Genomic DNA, 23,998 nt, shown 5'->3' with positions numbered 1-23,998 from the left:
AGGGTTGAAAGCGTTCATGATGGCGTGCTAAGGACACAATTAAGACGGAGTGGTAAAACTTTTTCTTATGTATTACTCCCCCATAAAAAAATCCCGAGTTCGCCACTAAAATATACCCTAAACCAGTTCATTATTAAACGTGAGACACATTTTAAAAATGTTTGCTTCTCTTATTAAAGACAAACATAATACTTTCTTCAGATTTGTCATTTAATGAACACATTACTAACATCTATTATAAAGCTTTACGCAATTTTGGCTTTTTTAAACATTATTGTTTTGAGTTTTCTAATCCTTTATGTTTGAAAGTTTTGTACTTTCAACGCATAAGATCTATAGTTGAATACAGATCCATTATTCGGTCTCCGTATTAATTTGGCTTAAAGGATGAAATTGAAAGCTTACAAAAGCTTTTTATAAGAATGTTACCTCGCAAAACTAATAATAATTTAACAGATGTACATTCTATGGCTGTAAACTTTAATATTCCAGATCTTGCTTGACGACCTCAGGTTGCTGATATGTATGTTGGATTAATTAACAATTTTATTGATTGTTCTAAAATATTGAATGCCATTAATTTTACCCAATAGTTGATCATTTTACATTGTGTTTCATAAGCAAAACGAGTGTTTTTCTCCAGTCAATCGTTCGCTGATGCATTATAATTCATTTGTTCTGATTTTTTTCATAATTCTTGAGCCAAGGTTGAACTTTTCTTGTGTAATAATTATTAATTAATAACATTTTATAATTATTTTTAGGCGTATTAACTTTTTTTAATTTTTATTCTATTTACAAGTTTATATTTCTATACTCCATTGCCTACTGAGTACGATTATAATTAAACAGACAAATTACTTGTCTATGCAAACTCGTTACGATATACCATATTCCTGATACGAAAATTCAATCTTGCAAATTTTTTATTAATAATTTCGGATTTTTAACACAAAACATAAAAGCTTGTACGGACGTAAGATAAGTGTTACAACCGAAATTATACTTTTAAATACTATACATTTATATGTAACGGACCAAATTATTCCAAAAATAGCAAGTATTGTTAATATAACCTGCCCTTTTGCCGAACATTCTAACAAAGGCTACTTGAAGAATATAATTTGTTTTTTGATATTTATTTGAAAACAATTTTCAATGTCCAAAGTGTACGTAAAATTCAAATAGAATTTGATGTCCTTTCAATGTGTATAAATGATTTTATAAAAGTTAAACAAATTTATATATTAAATTAAAATAATATATCATATTCATATATTAAATAAAAATAATTTACTATCGCTTGCTGACACATGTTTGCTAATACGATCAAATGTCAACTATTCCTAAGTTCAACTATCCGTTCTTAAAATAATAATTATGACGCCTCCAATTATTGAAATACTTGTGATTTTATGAACCTCTTATATAAACTTCTCGCCGATTTTTACACATCTTGAAAATTGTATTAGCTCACTCACATTGTAATCTTTTCAGCAAAAACATTTCGCCTCACAAACTTTCGAAACTATTGCGGTGTTAATGTAATAAAATATTACATTTCTAACGTTCCCCTTCATTTGAGTTAAAACGAAAATATAGTCGTAGGGTGATAAACAAATATTTTTTTATGATTCCCGAGAGATTAAATAACTGTAACCTTTTTTATATACTCGATGATTGAAACTTAAACGGTTATAGATATGATAATTATAAGTTATTACTAATGACAATGCACTGGACCAGGAATATAAACTATGATTAAAATTATTCTCATACATTATAATCATTTTTTATTATTATACATTATTTCAAAAAAAATACCGGGTAAAATCAATATCCTAAAAAATCCGGTACATCTCTAATGGATTTAGTATGATTATAGTTATATATTATTAATTATGTTATATACTTAAGTATATTTACATAATTTAGAAAAGATTTATTTAAAACTCGACGTTTTGCCTATAATATAAACAAATTAAATCAGTAAAAAAATGTGTCGTTCGGTAAAATAATATAAAACTTTGTGGCGACTCCCAAAATCAGATAACTAAGACAGCTAAAAGCAGCGAAAACATCATTAAAAATATCTGATTGTAATTTAACAGAAATATATACAACGCAAACTTTCCACCGACAATAAACAGTACTCTCAGCAAAATTTGTTTTAAGGATTAATGTTTCGAATCGTCTTCAGATCTTTCGTAAATTAGGAAAGATAAACCTTCATGGAATTTTCTTAATTACCAATAAATATTACCTCGAGACAGACATTTGAGTTACGAATAAAAATAACCAATTATTATTTCTATCGCAGCTGTAAAGTAACAATTATACGGTAAAATTGCAATTGCGCTTTTTGAAACACTCAGGTTAACCAATGTTACACTATTATGTGTAAAATAGTTAAAATAGCAATGCTAAATAAACAATAGTATTCCAACAATACAAAAAATATTAATTGGCGATTTTTTAAAGATAAATTTGTTATATTTGAAATGCAAATTGTTTTATTCGAAATTTTCTCATAGGAACAGCGGATACACATTAAACACTTTTTTATATGAAAATTGTATCTTAACATTTTTTTAATCACGATTTTCGTCATTTTAGTGGATATCTCTTTATGAACGCGCAACTGAATTTTCAAAAATAATTAATTTTAATAAAATTATATTCTTAGAGAAGTTTTCCATACTATACTTGTTACTCCTAATATCGCAAAGAGGTTGATAACAAAATGCGTTACATTTATCAATCCGTTAAAATATAAACGTCGTTGACTTAAAGTACGCATTTAAAAACTGTTTTGAAAAATTATCTGCTGTTATTCTTCTATTTAATCTCCTACACTATTAAAGCCTTTTCTAACATTTACTGGGCGGTCAAATAATATCCTTAAAAACTTTATTAGACTGTCAAATAACTTTGTTAATCTAGAATGTACAGTAAATAAAATTAACTGTGATACGACGCAAAAAAAAACGTATAGTAATATAAAAAAAGAAAGAATTATATCTGTTGTCAACTTAACGTTCTAATTGGCAACAGTTTCCGAGATATTTGTAGACACATTTCACTCGGTGACCTGTACAGTTCAGAACAAAATTAAATAACTTTCTGTCCAAATAAGTTTCGTATTTTTCATAAAATTCCCAATAATGCTGTAAGTTTCTTAAATTAAATTGAACATTAATATTACAATATTAATAATATGTTTCGATGTAGACACATTAATGTTATCTATGTTGAAATTACAACGCTCAAAGAAGTATAGAAGTCATGCCGCTGAGTTTTATGGTCACTTTAAGCCTTGAAATCTACTAGTTGCTCAAAAAAAGAATAGGATTATAAAAAATTAGGAATAGATAATTTAAACAATTTAAAATTCCCATTAAATTACTAGTTGTATAATATTTGAAAATTGAATTAAAGATTCATTCATTGATTTTATATTAATTGTTAATTCATATTTTATTGTATGCGTGTATTGATTCTATTAGTTTAATTTAAAAGGAAAAAACAATTTTTAGTTTACATTATTTAAAAAATATTTTTAAGAGTTTCAGAACACTAAATGCAGAGTAATACATTTAATCTATATTTGGTATTTGTTTTCTATTTTCAATATACTTCTCGTACATTAAATTAAAATAATATTTTTATATTACTTTTCAAAAGGTAAGAAGAATATTGAGAAATAAATATCCAGTCATGTTTTTCAATAACACATTTTAAAAAAGTAACAAAAATTGCTTATATTTTGCTACTGAATGGTGTGAAAAAAGAACAAACACATAAGATTCTTTTTGATATATCAATATAAATATATATATATATATATATACTTTTTGGCCATTTAATTTAATCAAAAAATACATAATATATATTTCTATGGTAACATAATATAAAAAACTAAAAAAATCAAAATAACAGAGCGAAAAAATGTGCAACACTTAAAAGAACCTTTTAAAGTTTGCTCGATTTATTTTAGAAGACAAGTACAAATTTATATTTAATGAAATACCTTTCTGTCGTTTCGAAAACAACTGAGTGATTTAATTACGTCTGTGGCAAAATATTATTGTTTACTTGCATTTTCGTTAGTTGCATAAAAGCAAGACAATTTATAGTCTAACCAAGGACTTTATAACAAGGGAAGTATAGAGAAAATAACCCACGATGAAAATAATTACATTATAAATATATATGTTGGAGGGGGTAAAGAGGAATTCATATGTTTATATTTTCCCAAGAAAAAACTGAATACGCCTCCGAGTCAAACGAATATTCTTTTTGTTTTATAATTTTTTCCGTCTGCACATCCCTTCAATCTTCTTAGTACGATTAATGTGGTTCGTAATTGTACTTCGCCTACGGGTATCTTTTTTTAAGCCGTCCAACGACATCGAATCAAATATTTGTACGGTTTAACGAAGCATGTATACACGCCATACAATGCTATTTCAATCAATTTTTTACTTATCCTTGTAATGCATCAGTACTGCGACCTAACTGTACTGATTTTCTATACTATGGATTGGATAATAGTATGCTCCATTGTAGATCGCACATTCCACACCTCTTATCGACGGTATAATCGAGAGAATTTTTTCATACATTTTGTTTAATAAGCCTTCATAAACTACCAGAAGGTTTTATTAAATTTCACTATAAACTAAATAATAATCAAAAACTTAGATTTCAATATGGTTTGATAATCGTGTACTTAACGGCTAAACAGTCATATGAAGTACGAACATTTTACTTGACTTTTTTTTTTGAACTGAATTGAACTGAACATTGATAAATATATAAAATTATTCTCATTTAATAGAAATATTAAAAAATAAACATTTATTTTAGAATATATTAACAACTAAAATAAAAACAATGAATTAACACATACAATCTGACATAAAATTTTAAAAATAACATAAAACAATAGAAATTAACAATAACATTTTTATACCAATTATTATCATAAAAAAAATTAGACTCTATAGTGCACTTCAGTGAAGTATTTGTTTAACAGCAGTGTTTCTTATATTACGGTTTCTTTGCCTTCTTTTTGTATCTAGAAGTTAAATAATAATATTATATTAATTAAAAATAATACTATTATGAAAAGCCCATCTTGAAATTATACTGATTATTATAATTTTTTCTTAAAAAAAAATAAGTTAATATGCTCATTTAACCTTTTTAGATAAATAAATTAGATTAAAACAATTATTTTCAAAAAAAAAACTAGAAAAATGGTTGCAACTTTTTAAATTAGGTTAAGACTCTTAAGAGTGTTTCTTTTAACCCATGTAAGACACCGTTTTCTATATTATTGAAGTATCAGGCTTTTGAGACAAAGAAATTAATAAGAAAACATTTCAAAGAAAATGAAAACGATTATTTTTTGTAGGAAGTTAAGCATTATGGCATAACAAAATTGATGCCCTTATCACCTGATACTAAGGTATTGTAATAGCCCCTTAATGGTGGATGGTTCCAGGCAAATGATTGCAGCAAGGAGAAGAGAGAAATACCTTAACTTACTGGGCCCTCCAATAAAGGGGGTGTGGTGTGAGGCTAACCACCTCACACAGCAAAAAATATGAGTTCCAGAATAACACAAGACCAAGCCTTATATAAATAATTGTTTAGATAAGTTTAATTTTGGAACCTAGAATAACTATATATATATATATATATATCAGTTCTATCAGCACTAACAGTTGTAGAAACTAATTTAGAACGATACAGAATAGCAATAAAGACAATTAAAGAAGTTAAATAGACAGGACATGGAAATCTCAAATCAAAGAAATTTACGAGTTTTTATATTGGTGGCCAATGACATGAAAGAGGAGTATGATTTATAATTAATAACAAATATTTACCATACATATAAAAATTCAAACTGTATAGCTACAGACTATGTTATATCCAACTTGAATATCAACATATGAATTTAATACTAATAAATGGCTATGCAGAGGACAAACAACAAGACGAAAAAGAAGCTTTTTATGAAGATCTGAATACAATATATGCATCAACCCCTAAGAATCGCTTGAAGATTTCAACATTAAAATTAAAAAGGAAGAAATATACAGACCAGCAATAGGAAAAAAAGGCCTTCCACGCATATTGCAATGATAATGGTACTAAAAATCAAAATAACAATATCATAACAAACTCAAAGATTAGCAATCACAAAATCGTAAAAGATGTCAGGAGTTATCGTGAAATTTTTTCTCAATCAAATCACCTCTTAGTTAAAGCAAAAATCCAAATTAAATTACTACAAACATGGACAAAAATGGCGAAAATAGAAGAACAAATTGATATAGACACTATAAAAAATTCAGAAACATAGAAATAGAAGCAGAAAATATTGAAACCTAATTGGAAAAAATTTGAGGATATAATAAAAACAACCACTTTGAAAAGCCTAGAAAAAAATAAAAGAGTAATAAAACATATCTGGTTTAACTATAAGTGTCAGAGAGCTATCGACAATAGAGATAAAACAATATCATTGATGCTTGTAACTCCAAACATAGAAAACAATAATAAATTTGCACAGAAACTTAAAGAAGCTAAATGCACAATAAGAAAGGAAAAACGACTATATAAAAGAAAAGAATAAAACAAATCGAAGAAAATAGGACAAATCCAAGGTTTTTTTTCCAAAAAATAATAACAAAGAAAAGGATATATCCTTAGAACAGAAATTTCCATGAGGAAAACAGGACACTTGTAACAGATGAAGAAGAAAATGCAAAACAATTTGGAAAAGTATTTAAGGAATTACTCAATCCAAATATAAGACAAATTCATCCACAAATAAAGTTCTATACTGCAGAACCCGAATACATGGACCCAACAGACAAAAAAATTAGTACTGCTATAAAGACATTTGAAAACAACAAATCACCAGGTGAAGATGATTTAGTTACAGAACTTTTACAGTATAGTGATGAAGAATTGATAAATGAAATAGGAAAATTAATCAGAAAAGTGTGGCATAAAGAAGAAATACTAAAAGAATAGCAATTAGCAATAATATATCCAATCTATAAAAAGGGAGATGCTTTAAGCTATCATGATTATCAATAATCATGATAGCTTAAAGCTATACATTGTTAAATACCATGTATAAAGTATTATCAGGCATAATATTAAATAGAACTACTCCCTATACAAAATAATGGAGACTACCAATGTGGTTTTATGAGCAGAAAATCATCATAGACCACATTTTCACTGTTAAACAATTAGTTGAGAAACATTATGAATTTTACAAGGACTTACTTTTGTTGTTTATTGATTATAAACAGGCATATGACTAGTTAATAAAGAAGTTCTATGGAATGTACTTATAATCTTTAGGATACCAACCAGAACAAATAACAAATGTCAGATGAATTTAAAATTAAGATTGAACTCCAATATAGAGATGAATTATCCCCAGTACTTATTAATATAACACTAGAAACAGTAGTCAAGAAAAATAAGAGTAAGTATGAGGAATTAAATTTGAAAAAAAACAAAAGGTAAAGTGAAATACTAGCGTATGCAGATGATATTATCATATTAGGATTTAATAGACGAGAAGTAAAAATGGTCACCAAAAAGCTTATAACAAATAGTAAAGGCATTAGATTACAAATCAAAGTCTAAGTATATGGTAACATCAAGACAAGAAAATCATGGGGAACAATTAGAAGTTAAAAATTTTAAGTTTGAAAGAGTACATAGTTTTAAATACCTTGGAGTTACAATAAATAACAAAAATAATAATCACAAATAAATTAAAGTAAGAAATACTGCAGCGAATAAATGCTATTATGGGTTTACAAACATACTTACATTAAATCAAATCAACTATCGATCAAATCGAAAATTACATTATACAAGGTAGATATTAGACCAGTTCTTTTGTATGTGTGTGAAATATGGCCAACATCCAAAGGAGATGAAGATAAAATAGCAATCTTCGGAAGAAGAATACACATAAATAAAATCACACAATATGAAATAAGAAGCAACATAGAATTACAACGATTATATAAAGAACCGGGCATAGTAACAATATTATAACATAGAAGAACTGCATGGTCTGGCCATATATGAAGGTCAAATAGTCTAATAAATGCAGTATTAAATTAAAACCCTTTTGGGAAAATACTACTTGTAAAGTAAAAAAAACATTAGAAGAAATTAAAATACAAGATGTAGAAACAGAAGCACAGGGTAGAGACAGGTGGAAACTGATGACCTATAAAAACCAAAGAATAAGAAAGAACTTAATCATATATATATATATATATATAGTACGCTTCTTGGAAAATAATACAAATGTACAACAATACTTCAATTGGCAACTAAATCCTATTTATTTATTCAGTTGATCTATATAAATTTCTTTAATGATATCATGAACCTCAAATATCTTTAGACATACTCAATGACTTATTTTGAATAAGATTTATGCTTTTTGTTAGAACATTTTCTGCACATTTTTTCACATTCATGTCCTAAATATACCAAACAAAAAATAAATTATTTTTATATAACATTATAATTCAGTCAATTAAACTAAATGAAAATTCAAAATATAAAAATTAACCAAAACAAAATAAATATAAAATTTATTTTTAAAAATTTAATTATATTACCTCAATAGTGTCTTCGTTTTTGTGACTATCGTGAGGACAATTTATATCAGATATATTTTCACCACAAAAATATACTATTTCATGTCCACATGGTAATTTTTTATTGATATTCATTTTACACACAACTGAATTATTGTCTTGTGAGCATTTAAATTCTGAAATGTGACCACAAATCAAAATTATGGGAATTGAAACAGTACATGGACTACACATTTGACCACATTTTTTTAAACATAAATGCCTAAATAAACATCCTGGAGTTGGTTTATTACAAATTTTATCACATACTGAAGGCTCAAAGCATAACTTCTCAATTTCATGACCACAGTTTAATGTTACTTTAATCTGAAAATTAATATTTCATTGAATTATTACTTAATAATAATAAATATATTTAATAATTTATTTTTCACTTTAATTTTAAATATTTAATTGTAAAAAAAATTCACAATGATTTAGCAATAAAATATAAGATTTAGTATATTAATATACTAAATCTGACAAAAACACACTCTCTATGTCTAGCCTATTTCAAAAATTAAATTTATTAGACTTGATTTTTTTAACTACATACTTTTACTGCATATTAATGAAGATAAAAAAACAAAATCTTAAAATCACATTTTTTACATTGAGTTTTGATTGAGGATTAAAAATGTAAATTATTTAAACTTATATTTAAAAATAAAAGTTTCATTTAATGCTTTAATTTAATTTAGTTTAATTTAAATGCTAATTCATTTCGTCCAGATAGCATAAGATCTGGGTTCAATTCTCAGTTCGCAGTTTCTCAAATTTCAAAGTTAATTTAAGAAATCCAAAATTATTTGAAATATATATGATCCATGCTTTTTATAATTGCTCAATTTGACTAAGTTTTATATATTTTATAAATTTTACTTAATTAATTAGTTATTTATGTATAAAAGTATAATTAATTGTTAATTATTAATTATTATAAATTACTCTTTAACTTATGTTAATATGAACATTTGGTTTTGAATTTTGGTTATAAGTTGATTACGTATTTTATATCATTTTTACATTTAAAAATTTAACAGAAGTATAATAATATATAAGCATATAGAAAGGCTTTAACTACACAATTAGCAAGAATAACATAATAACTCCATAAAAGTTAATTTAACAAAAGAAATACAAAAAAGAGTAGTGCTAAATTGTTTTCAAACTTTAGTTTTAAATAATCTCAACAGATTAATTTTAAATTGTGCAGTATGAGATTTTGCATGATTTTTTTGAATAAGTGCATTTTCATCGGCATTGTGATCTTCAAGTGAAAGCAAAAAAAAAATGATTAACATATCACAGTGTTTGGAATTTACTGTAACAATAATCAATAAGTCATATTGCATGACTACATACAACATAATCTGTTGAAGTTATTTGAAAATTAAGGTGTTTAAAAACAACCCACCAAGGACTGTTGTTGACTTAAAGGAGTGTATTCACCTAGAAATCATCAACATACCCTTGAAAACACATGTCATGGATATCTTAACATATATTCAACTACTTGTTAACTTTGTATTCTTTAAGCAAAAATTTTAAAAATTTGCTTTTTCTAGTTTTATTTTTTCTAATAATCTGGTTTGACTGCACATTCTATATTATTCTTACCAATAAGCAATATTTTAACTAAATAAGTTAATAAATAATTATTGAACTGATTAAAAAATTTAACTTTAACTAATAATAAAATACTTTAGTTTGACAAAGAATATTCTTGAAATCATAACATTTTCCTTCAATAATATGACCACACAAACTAATTTCTCTGATTAAAACTTCACATTTATTACATTCTTCATAACATAGTTTCTGACATTTATGATTTTTTGAACACTGTCTACATAAAAGAAATTTATTTAATGGTTTTATACTTATATGTGAATAACAAACAAAATGAGTTATTCGTAAATTTATTTTTTCACCTAGAACAAGGTTTTCGACAATCCAATTTCATATGCTCTCTATCTTCTAAGTGACACTTTTTAACACACTGATGACCACATAAAAGTTTAGCATTACATAGTAACTTACAATTAACAAAAACATTTTTAAACTGGCTTGCTTCAGATACGCCTCCTAATGTGATATTGTGATTATGACATTTTAACAGTAATTTTGGACCTGTAAAAAATTAAAATATGTAATTGTTTTTATTTATTTATCAAATAAAATATATACATTTACCAATTGATTTTATTTTAGATAAATAATTCTTGATGCTTTTCATAGTTTACTAGCTTTAGAAAGTAAATCCAAATTTCCTACTATATAAAAGCCTATTCTAGCTCTTGAAAGTGCTACGCATACCCTATTATTAGTTTTTAGGAATCCAACACTATTATAATTATTACTACGTACTAATGATAATAAAACAATTTCATTTTCTTCACCTTGATATCCATCTACTGATGAAATTCTAATATCCTTTAAGTGTTTATAAGGTGGTTTATTTATCAGCTAAAACCCCATAAAAAAATATGAATAATAGTAAATGTAACGATTGTGTAATAGATATAATTTATCTATTATATCTATTATGTATAAAATATATAATAAATAAGATTGAATTATGGTTGTATTCAGAATATATTTGGACAGGTCCAAAGTATGATGGGTTTACATATATTTATATGTATTATTTTTAATTTTGAGAAGCTTGAACTTTGGTACTCCCTTTAACACGGCCGCCGGGGATTGACAGCCGGTTATAGAAAGTGTACCAAAATCATGTAAAAAAAAGAGGCACGGTATGGGATTAGAACCCGCGACCCAAGGCGTCTTTTAGACAAACCTTACCACTAGGCCACCGTGCACTTATGATTCATATCCCGATACACTTTCATTTAGGTTGATAACGTGATGTACGGTTGAGGGAAACACGGTACCGTGTCACCTTGAATACAGCCATAGGTTTAATATTTCAAATAATTTTAACTTATAATTTTGATTTTTTTTTTTGTCAAGTATTACCTTAGTAATATAAATAACTTGGGCATTGTACATAGCCATTATAGTTATGTCTTCTGGATAATACCCTTGTTTTAATAGATAATCTGCTAATGCTATTAAAAAATTAGCTTCTAGACTATTTTTAAAACTTGATATTTCTATATCCTAAAAATAATACATATATACAAAAATTAAAACTTTATTATATAGATAAATTATTTAAATAATTAAATTTACTTTTTCTTCATTAGCTTTATGAGTTATACAAAATACATCAGATGCTATACCTCTAATATGAGGTCTATTTAAAACAGATGAATGATTTCTTAAATTTGGATAAATAACTGGAGTCACTAAACCTGAAATTTCTGGTCTCATACGATGTTGCTCAGCGAGTACATATGATGGGATATTGTTATTAACCATACGCTCAAAAAGGGATACATCTAATTGATACTTTTTGGCCATTAAATGATTAGCAGTTTGAGGCCTTAACTGTTTATGATCACCTGCATAAGGTGTATTAATATATTTCATACATATACTAATATATATATATATATAGTTATAAAGAAAAAAAATTGCATAAAACATTTTACTATTTTAGATTTTCTTACCAATAAGTATAACTTGTTTACAATGTTCAGACAACGAAGCTACTATATGTGGCTCAAGTACTTCTGCTGCTTCTTCAATGATAACTAAATTGAACAAATAATATTCATTTATAGATATATGATATTATCATATCATAAAAAAAAATTGCTTGAAGTATTTAAATATATTACCAATTGGACATTCAAGATTTTGCAACAAATATCTATTTCGAGCAGCAGCAGTTGTTGTCATACCAATAACATATTTATCTTTAACTGGTTTTAAATAACCGATAGATTTATATTTATTTACTTCTCGTCTCCCTTGTCGAACATCATCTACAATATTTTGTTTTTGATTTTTTTTAATTACCAAATTTAACCGCACCCAATCAAAATACAATAACCATCGTTCACGGATTACTATTGAATCTCGTTTAACACCTTCATTAAACTCAATAGTAGAAGTCGATTGAAATAATTTTAAATTCTTTATTAAATGATTCTCAATTAACTTCATAGTTCTCAATGAATGCTTTAACACTTCTTTTTTTTTAACAATATCCTCATCATTTTTATTGGAATTGTCTTCTAAATCATCCAAGAAACGTTGTGTTTGACAATAATATTGCTTTAAATTAGTTAGTGTAATACAGTACACGTCATCTTCTAATTTATTTTGTTTTTTAGATTTATTTCCCCAAGATGAAAAAAATTGTTTTAATTTCATGAACTCAACAACATTTACACCATTTTCATCTGTAACATCATAAAATAACCAAGATAACAGTTCATAAGAGTCTTTAAACCATGTATCAAAACCTCTTGTTATAAGAACTTCCATCAATGAACGTAAACTAAGAATGCCAATATTTTTACTAATTTGTTTTATATGACTTTGATATTTATTTTCCTCTTTTAACGTAGATGCAACACTTCGCTTAGCGTCAACATAAATATCTGCACAAGAATCTTGACGAGCTATACTCATACGAGGAACATAATCAACTAATATATCACTTTTGGTACCATAACCAAACCTAGCAATATTTTTGGTTGATCTCCAAATACCCTCTAGAAACTGATCAAGTGCATGATTTGTCATACAAACAACCATAATAGGGCTTGCCAATCTTTTAGTTAAATACAAATTTTCAATAATGATTTTTACAATTTCTAAGCCTATATATGTTTTACCAGTTCCTGGAGGTCCTTGAATCATTGAAAACTCTTTAGTTAATGCACCTTTCAATGCTTCATATTGATTTATATCCATCTGTAATGAATCAGCAGAAGGCCATTGATCATCTTTAAGAATATCAAATTCAACTCCATATATTTTGTAAGTTGATCCACCACTTAAAAACTGTGGAGGTGAAATGTATTTTTTACCATAAATTATGTAATTTTTCATTGGAAAATTTCTCTCATTTAGGTCTTGTAACACTGCTAAAACATATCTGTATGGTTCATAAAAAGCTGGGGGTTCTAAAATATCTATGCAAAGCCATTTACTAACTTTTTTCAAATCAAAAATATCCACACCAACATTACCCATATTCAATCTAATGGTATCAGTTACAATTCCTAAGGTAAATGTTTCAAATTTGTCATTAGAGATAATTAACAATGCTCCATTTTTAAAACGTTTGCTATTCTCATAATCAAACTTTTTAGCATTATCAAGTGTGTCAAAACAAAAAAACAAAGTTTTTAATGAAGAAGCACAAGTCTTGACAATTTTAACATTTTCATAAAGCCACAGTCTTTTCATTTCAATTTGTTCTTGCGCACTTTTTATAGGTTTCTTTAATAAATGTATAGTATCTCTTATTGATGAAACAAAATCTTCACGCGCAAGACGAAAAAATATGTCAAGGTATTCATAGCAATTTTTATATGGACTCCTTATATTGTTAGCAAGAAGATTGCAAGGGACACATTTTATATCTTCAAATGTAGGATATAATGGAATATCTTTATAATTTGCAAAGCTATTTACTGGTGTGGTCAATACCATTGATTGAGATAGATCATTTTTTAACCAACATAGATCTGGAGTTAACTGGACATTTTTTTCTTGTTGGGAATTATTTTCAGCTATTTTTTTTTTAGTCATTGTAACTAAAAAATAATTTTTAAACATTATACAATTGAGATTCAAAACAAATTAAAATATTTAATATTAACAATAACTAAATGGCTCTACTATACAAAAGGTTTAATATCCCTTGAATACTATTAAAGTTAATTTTTGATAAAACACTTCCAAATGAACAAGGATTGATTAATTTAACAAATATGCAAATTAATCTATTTGTTTTTTTATTTCATTAAATCAAAAACAATCAATAAAATGTATTTTTAGTCTACAATAATGATATGGTTTTGAAAAATGATATTAACTATTGTTATATGCTAAGCTCTAAAAATTATTGTAATAAATACAATATACTATTTGATATTAAGATTAATATCAAATATTTAATAATGGCATAATTTCTATACTTTATTGTAGCCCCATTCCAATGGTGATTTAAGTTTCTACTGTATATTGATAGGTTAATTTATAAATTTCGTAATAATCCAAATATTTTTAAACAAAAACATTTACTGACTCAACAACAATAATATTTATTTTGTCCACAATTCAATTATAGTAACTAAATTTTTGTTATGATTTTAATTTTAATGCATATCTATTATAGATTAAATGGCATTTTTTTTTTTTTAAATAGTATAATTTATTATAAATTTAAATTTTGAATGTATTTTTAAATTTTAATAATATTTAAATAAAATATGTTGTTATTCATAAGTCGATTATCAATATTAAATATTGATAAATAACTTATTATGTTATAATATTATTAATTATTAATGACTTTATATGAATAAATAACTACCTTGGTTGTAACTAATGGTCTGAGAAATTACTATACTATTTAATTATTCATAAATTAATTTTTGAAGATTAATTGTGGTAATGTGTCATATTATCGACAATTATTGTGCGAGTAATTCTTATATCAGTAAAAACTAAATGAAAATTGACACCAAATAAAGAGTAGTGTGTCACAGCCTAAATTCTTTATTCAAATACAATACTTTCTCCAAAGAAAAAAACATGATTAAAAATTGAATTTGAAAGTATCCTGTGAAATTATCAACAATGTTAACAGATAAGCGGTTAGTAATAGAACAGAACAACTCTCCATTAATATCGATATTCACTATCGATATTAATCCACAGTTGTTAATAATTATAACATCTCATCAACAATAATAGTTATATATTATCGAAATTTGTAAAAAAAAAGGTCCCTCGTTATCCGTAAATGAGGAACAGTAAATTACAATTTTAAAAATCAAGAAATTTAGTTATTATTTTTACTTTTTTAATTATAAATTTCCATGACTTTTTCTATAATAAAAATCATAAAACAGGATTAAAAACCCTAAAAATTTCGGTGGTTGGCCTTTTTTCTAATATCTTATTATTATCTTACTATCTAGTAAATTATTTTTTTTTAATACATGTTGAAAAAAATGATTATAGAATCCAAAAATATTTATGAGAACTCCTTTGAAACCTTAATTGAACTTGTTATTTGATTTTAAAATAGTTTAAAAACTGAAAAAAATGTATAAATCGGCTAATTTTGGATGTTTAACTTTAAATGGTCAAATTTTAGTTTGGTTAAAATTTTAAAGGCGATTTTATAATACATTTGATCTACGATTATTAACCTGAAAAATTCGTTAAAAGTTTGATGTAATCATTTAAAAAAAAAAACCAGCACAGTGGGGACGTTGCATAGTTGGGTCCAATATAGATTTAATCTGACAGTTATTAAAATCACTATCATAAAAAACGCTTCGATGCAAATCTGTAGATAGTGTTTAATTTTAAAAACCCAGCACAGTGGGGTGGTGGCACAGTGGGGTCGTGGCATAGTAGGGTCCAGTATAGATGATATCTGACAGTGATTAAAATCACTATCATAAAAAACGCTTCGATGCAAATCTGTAGATAGTGTTTAATTTAAAAAAAAAAATTTATCAAAAAAGTAGGTCAAATAAGAGCTGAGAAAATAAATGATAGCTACAAAAAAAAAAACCACATAGTAAAATAATATTAATATGAATTTCTTCTCACGAGAGGAGACTACAATAATGGAATCCTTGATATTTATTGAAATTATTGAATCTAAATGAGATAAAAATCAAATGAGTTAAACATTTTTCACTCAAAAAGAATTAAAAAAAAAAAGAAAGGTAGCACAGTGGGGTCGAGGCACAGTGTAAACAAGGCATAGATGGGACAAGTATAGATGATATTTGACAGTGATTAAAATCACTATCATAAGAAACGCTTCGATGCAAATCAGTAGATAGTGTTTAATTTAGAAAAATTGGTGGATTATTCCAAAAGCAACATCAACTCTTATTTCTTTGATTATATCCTAATTAGTAGTTCTTTGATTTTAAAACATAATATATGAATAAATACTAATTATAATTATTAAATTTAGTATGAAATTGATATTCAATAATTTAATATTGTAATTTAAACGAAGAAATTATATAAATATTAAAGAAGATGTATTTTGCTTTATTTTTACGTGTATAAAAATTTAAAGGGCTTGATACAATAAATTTCAATAAAAACTGTTTGTTACTCTAAATAAATGCACTGAACTACAAGGAACTTTCATCAGTAACAAAAATATACCATTTTAAATCAACTTTTCGCGATGTTTTCAAATCTGCAATTAGACTTTTTCTATCACTTCTAAGTTTTAATATTATCAAAAATTAGTATTTACATATAAAAAATTCGCATCGAAGCTAAAAAATTGGCTATTTAAGATAACTCAAATTTAAAAATTACTTTTTCGACTTTAAAAAAGTAAAAAAAATTTAATAAGTTTAATTTCTTATGTCTTATGAACTTTATTCTATGTCAATTAAATTATATAAAAAAGTTGCTATTTTAAATCCCCCTTGTGAGCAGAATAAGTGTTAGATTTTCAAAAAAAAATAGATATCAAACGAAAGGAAATTACCTAAGGTTTCAATATAAAAAAATATTATTTTGATTTGTTAATATTTGAAAAAGTTATGGCAGTTTTAAGTACAAAACATCCTTATAGAAGGTGATTTTTATTGCAAATATTACATTTTTTTTTAAATTTAACAGCAATTTGCACATAGAAGATAAGGTGTCGGGACACCTTATCACCCAAATTTTTTTTTTTCATTTTATAGAATAAGACATAACCTTTAATTTGATATATGTTTAAAAGACGCAGTATTTCCGGAACATTTTCAAAAGTTAAGTTGAAAAGGTTCTATTTTTTATACAATGTTTCAAATTTTGAACGCCCCCTATATATAAGGAAATTATCCAATTTTGATAAAAAGTATGTCAAATGAAAGATGTACTTATAATGTATTTAGAAAAAAAAAATTTGTGCTGATAATTACATTTTTCGAAAAGTTATAGCACTTTTAAGTTGAAAATTTAAAATCGAAAATTTTAACACAAAATTAGCGTTTTTTTAACTACGGCAGCCGTTTACATGCAGAAGATAAAGTGTCGGGAAAAATTGTTTTTTTTTCATTTTATAGTACATAAAATAAGCTTTAATTTGATATATGTTTAAAGGACGCAGTATTTCCGAAACATTTTCAAAAATTAAGTTGAAAAAGTTAGTTTTGTAAAAAAGTTGCTATTTTAAATCTTCCCCAATGAGCAGGTTAAGTGTTAGATTTTCAAAAAAATGATTTCAAATAAAAGGAAAATATCTAAGGTTTTAGTATAAAAAAAAATTATGTTGATTTGTTTATTTTTGAAAAAGTTATGGAAGTTTTAAGAAAAAAAAGTGAAAAAATTTCGAAAATTAGCGATTTTTAAATTTGTAATTTTTTTGGAGGTTTCCCCCATTTACGGGGAACGAGGAAAACTTTTTCAATTTTTAAGGGTAATGTCTTCAACTAAATACGATTTGTGATTTTTTGACGTATTATTGAAAGAAATCGGTCCAGTGAGAGCTGAGAAAAAGTGGCAACAAACATAAAAAAAAAAACACATCATAGTAAAATTAATACCTTCTCAGCTTCGCATCGAAGCTAATATAATCCTTAACCGGGTTAGTATATATGAGGAGCGTAAAAGCAATGGTACTTTAAATTAAAATTATTTTCTAAAAAATGTCTTTTTTTTTGAAAAATAGCTTTCCTTAAATAAAAATAGTAAAATGTGGTTTGAAGTAGAACCAATAATGAACAAAGTAAATTTTTTCAAATTAACTTTTGAAAATATTCAAAAAATACTGGGCTCTTTAAACTAATAAAAACTACATACTAAAAGATAGAAAAAAAAATGTGTCCGGCATCTTTTATTCTATGTACAAATAAACGACGTAGTTTCATTAATTATACGATTACATATATTTCAAATTCATTTGAAATATTAAATCAAATTAGAGGACACTTGCTAACTATTATTAATGGTACCATTCTTATGATTTTTTTGTATTCAATGCGATAAATATTAAGTGAAAATCATTTAAAGTCAAAAAACAATTACAAATAACTATCATAAGATCATTATAAATGTAATATTATGATTTAATTATTCGTACATTATAATATAACGTATGAAATTTTAACAAAATTGTGACAATTAATTAACCAACTCTGACTAGGGCAAAACCGCTCCAGCCTTATCTTCTAGTTGGGGCGGTCGGACATTCTAGAATTTTCGACCGCCACACAACCCCCCTGCGGATAAGCTGGGGTCCGTTTGCAGTAAGGTGTCAGCTAATAACGGGGCGGAGCGTGAAACCAAATGTTTTGCTAAAGTTTTTAATGTGGCTGAAAATGAAACTTATCGAGGTCCAGCATTTGAGGAATCCCACAGTGACGTCTTCTGCCGTAATACTTTCGAGCGAGTACAGCTCCGACTAACGCGTAAAACGATCGATTACCGCCGTCGAGCTGTACCACCCGAAGGACTGAGATAGCGGCAATGGACCGATGATATCGACGCGAAGGTGTTACGAAGTTCCCGAGTGTGGTAGAGACGTGTCGGCTTATTTTGTATCGTTGCCAGTGAAGGCAAACACGCGCCCAAGAACGGCAGTCCTTTTGCATTTGTGGACCGCACAAATCGTTCCGAAACTGAGCGAGCCGTTTCACGTGAACCGGGGCGACTAACGACGTGTAACTGGTGAAACGCGCGACGCCGGAACTGTTGTGGCGAAAAAGGTCGTGGACGTCCCGTTGACGTGTCGCTATGAATAGAAACTGGACATCCAGCGATTGGTATTTTCTCCAAATGTAGAGCTGAACTTTTGTCAATAAAACGTTCATTATCTGCGTCCTGAGATGCGACGAGACTCGGTAGTTCAGCGGGAGAGACACGGCGGCGATATTCTGTTCGCCTTTAACGTGTTGTATTCCGATTAAGGCGTCTGGGTTTTCCATGTTCGGCAGTGTCGTTGCGCGACTAGTAAATGATAATTAGTGTGAGTGTCCATTATTGGGAGTCGTGTACCTGTTTTATTTTTTATCAATACGATTGTATTGATTTAATAACGACGCACATTTATTTTTTGTAGTACAAAAATCAAAGTTTAGCACCAGCCACACTGCAAATACTAATTGACGCGTTATGATTTCACAGATTTTAAATAATTAAATTATCTATTTTCGACGAGTATGAAAAAATAAATATTTACACAGTTTGCGCTCTGGGGTGAGAATGGTAAACAATCATTATAAAAACTATAGTTTCCAATTTTTCTAAAAAAAAAATTATGTTCCTAACGAATTATATTTTAACTTTGCCCTTGTTTAATAATTTTCCTTCGTGAAAAAATTACTCGCTCATTTATTAAATTCTCCACGAAACTTGTTTGTATGTCAAGTAAAATTTTGGTTTAAAAATTGGAAACATTTTACCAAAATAATATATATATATATATATATATTGTATTTATATTTTAATTTTCATGTGTAGCTGAAGTGACAATTTGATTTTACAGTAATGTGTTTTTTTTTACAAATTTTTACTACTAAAAAAAACTCTTAATTTTCAGTCTAACTGTGCGCCTAAATAATTTTTTTTTTTTTAATGTCACTTTTACCTCGCATTCTAAGCACTTCGTATTATACTTAATGTAGGTTATATCTCACTAGTTTTTCTAAAAAATTATTTACTTATTTTTATTGGATGTAGTTTATAATTCACTTTTATAATTAATGCGAGAGATTTATATACTTGACGATCAAGCAATTTACAAATGTGTTGAAATAAAAAGCTTATCACATAAGTTACTTGGCGTTAGTTCTAGGTTGATAAAACAGTGTGCGACTGAGAAAAACACGTTATCGTGTCAGATTTAAAGGGAAATTATTAAAATAAAATACGGAATACATCAACAAGATGAATTTTTTGATATTTTGGCGCATCGTTGAACAATAACAGTCCAGTGGGTACAGATATGGATAGACACAAACAAAATACACATCATAGCAAAACTAATACCTTCTCAGTTTTCTATCGAAGCTAAGAAAGTGTATGGAAACTATTTTTATGTACACGTGCCTCACCATATATTTTTTTTGACGCCACTTATTTAATGTCAACACATAATTTTTTTTTCTGTTAGCGGTATAATACAGCTATCAAAATGGGGGGTAATCGTAAAACAATAATTGTTTTACGATTCCCCCCAATTTCTTAGCGAAACTTAAATATTGGAAAATAACAACAAAATTTGTTTTGTACTGTGCAATGATAGCTTTGTCGGTCATTAGATAAGAACAAATAATCAAATATCATAAATACAGGTGTAATATCAAGTGTGTATCAATTTGTAACTATTTTTACGCAATCGGAATTGCCCTACATAACTCTGTTGGCAATAAAATAGCTGCTGTGGACGCGAAAATGTCACTTACAATAGCTACTGTTTGATAACCATTAATTTGAATGTACAAAACTACCCGTTTTTATTCCATCCGAACGAAGAAACTACTTATGCGATAAGTAATATTGACACCAGTATGGTAACAATGATGTTCTCGATTCTAAGAAACATTCTTATAAGACATAATTACAAATAGTATGGGGCCCCACCTTTTCGACGAAAAGCTATTGTGTCGGAATTTCCATTCTATTTAATTAATATTTTTATAATTTAATGTGAAATTTTCGAAATTTATTTTTTAATTGTTTCTTTTATTCTACTTCGAAGCATAATATAAAAATTAAGGAAAAATACAATTTAAAATAATAATATTAAATTATGTAATTGGGTTCGTGTTAAATTTTCACAATTAATATTTTTAAAGACCTCAAAATAGTGAGAAATACTAATTTTTAATTAAATGAAAGTTGTTTTAGCTCCTTGGCAAAGCTAAGAAGATTTCATAACTCGTTATTATTATTACCGTGTCTGTTGTTAAAACTACAGTAGTTTAGCTTCTAAGAGGTGGATTATCAAAAAAAATTCAAAATGGATTATTACCCATATGCTATTTTAAGCGTTCTATATTCGTACAATTACACGGTTTCAGGACAATAGGTCCAAATCTTATTTCGTCCAAAATATTACGATCTATAAACAAATTTCCAAATTTACGTTTAAAAAAAAATTGATTTTATTAGATTAAAAGTCAAGGTTGACTCAACAAACAATATACCGTAAATCGTGTAACAATAATAATTGTTAAAAAGTTACACGAGTAGTCCGGCCAATGCTCCACGTAGCTTATCATCAGCCACCCCTCTCGCCGCTTGACCAACGACATTCGGAGTGTTCGTGCCCGTCACTATAGGCACCTATGTCAGTACGTGTGTGGAATAGTATCGGTGTGTGTACCGCCGAGTCGTGTGCATTTCGCAGCCTCGATGACATTAGGTCACAGTGACATTTTTGGCAGTGTTCTCGTCGTAACCACGTGGCTGTCCAGAATGACTGAGATTCTCCAGTCGCATAGGATCTGGATAGTAAATGCAGTTGATTGTTTTGCGTGTGGATATCAACTGGCTAATGCGGCCCATTGTCAGGCAAAGTGCGGCGTTTCTATGGTGCCAAAATCACACCAGTAGACCAGGTCGGCTTGTTCTGGTCGCCGTGATTAATATATCATTTATTTTAATTGAAATTTGATTTAAGTGGGGATGTCCAACGCAGATTGTATAAAAAGAAATGTAAATTAAAATATTATCTGCAACAAACAATGATAATATTATACAAACGACATCCGCTGCAAATATTATACTCTGTTCTTTGTAACAACGTGCATTGTTTTTTCTAGGCAGTATAATAAATATACCACAAGAAATGAATAATACCGTTGTTCAAATGAAAGATGGCCCATATGCGTTATAGATCACCACCGTCAAAGAAATATATTATAAATTAAAGTAGGGTTGAGCTGTTTGTAAATAATTATGAGAGTTATTAAGTAAAAAATTAAATCGAGCAATATCCGAGAGTTACGGTGAGTCGAGTAAATATTCAGACATTGTTTGGGAAAAATAATTTGCTTTAAGTATGTTTTAATCACTTTTCTAGACGATGCCTAAATATTTACTTGGCTCACTGTATGTCGTACAATTAAAAAGTACACTGTAATGAAATGAAGTGAGATATGTTAATAATAACATTTTCATTTATAAATTAGTTATATTAAATATTTTCAAAATATAATAACTAGTGACCTTTAAATTATGGACTTATATTTCGAATAAATTTTAAAGAGAACGCTTGTTAACTGTCGTTTGAGACAAAGGAACCGAGTCCCCTCGAGTATTTCCGACTTAAAACTCTGTAGCTTCTACCAATATTATCAACAACACGTCAAAAGAATCTGAAAAAAATACAGTAGAACCTCAATGATCCGGACTAATAAGAGCTCTAGGTTGTTCGATTTAATGAAAGTCCGGATTAAACAAAATAACCAAAAAACGTGTCCGTATAATAGATTTAAGAATATTATATTATACTAAATACTATATATGATTTAATATATATATATATATTGCAACATGATATTAGATCCAGCAAAAACATTACATATTTAATGTGGATAGATTATGTATATATATAATAATGACCAAAATATAAATTACTAGTACATAGTTTATGATAACTTTAATGACGGTAGATAAGAATATATGTACTTATGGGAAATTCGAGGAACTTGCCTTTATGTTTATTTTAGTCTACGGCATAAACTGTGTATTTTTCGTAATATTAGACAGCTGTCCGGATTAAGCGAAGTCCGGACTAATGAGGTCCGGATTAATGAGGTTCTACTGTATATACATTATTTTCTTAAAATTTTAAAGAAAACCCGAAATTTTCTTAGGTTTTTGTTTTTTACTTACAAATATATTTTTATTATACATTATTATATTTGTATGGTTCATACTAATGCCAGTTACTGGTAGTGTGTGTGTCTGATTGCGTTATCCTGCACTTGTAGAGGACACAGTTAAGAAATGGAAAGTTCGTTTTAAATGTTGATCAGCTGTAAACACCTTTAGGTAGAACGGTACGACGGTTATAGGCCAAAAGACTGGCGCAGTGTGAGCAGACTTGCGCCCTTTTTGTTATTTCAGCGCGCGCGGCATGTTTTTACAAAAGAAATCGACTTTGTTCGATAACGATATTTACGTATGCTCAGTGATCATTTCTATTTATCATATTTGTATAGATG

The 23,998-nt window shown here is 27.4% G+C and overlaps 1 protein-coding gene and 1 long non-coding RNA gene across 2 annotated transcripts; both read right to left on the bottom strand.

Annotated features, from left to right (window-relative positions):
* Positions 1-4,814: 4,814 nt before the first annotated feature.
* LOC126900618 (NFX1-type zinc finger-containing protein 1-like) lies at positions 4,815-15,419 on the bottom strand. The gene is given in 12 exon segments (XM_050676460.1): positions 4,815-5,080; positions 8,468-8,540; positions 8,682-9,026; positions 10,404-10,548; positions 10,634-10,832; positions 10,896-10,937; positions 10,940-11,168; positions 11,682-11,825; positions 11,898-12,169; positions 12,278-12,361; positions 12,449-14,380; positions 15,163-15,419. Coding segments are annotated over 11 exon segments (3,525 nt in total). The 5' UTR covers positions 14,376-14,380; positions 15,163-15,419; the 3' UTR covers positions 4,815-5,015.
* Positions 15,420-21,633: 6,214 nt separating this feature from the next.
* Positions 21,634-23,949, bottom strand: LOC126900452 (uncharacterized). The gene is made up of 3 exons (XR_007702863.1): positions 23,667-23,949; positions 22,998-23,146; positions 21,634-22,501 (listed from the first exon to the last, which is right to left on the bottom strand). It is a non-coding gene; the product is annotated as an uncharacterized LOC126900452 (long non-coding RNA).
* Between the last annotated feature and the right edge of the window lie 49 nt (positions 23,950-23,998).

The sequence above is a fragment of the Daktulosphaira vitifoliae genome, unplaced genomic scaffold (assembly GCF_025091365.1).
Source record: "Daktulosphaira vitifoliae isolate Bord-2020 unplaced genomic scaffold, ASM2509136v1 Scaffold_3, whole genome shotgun sequence".
NCBI classification, from domain to species: Eukaryota; Metazoa; Arthropoda; class Insecta; order Hemiptera; family Phylloxeridae; genus Daktulosphaira; species Daktulosphaira vitifoliae.
The sequence above is the reverse complement of the archived record's forward strand: the minus strand, read 5'-3'. Positions and strand labels throughout refer to the sequence as shown.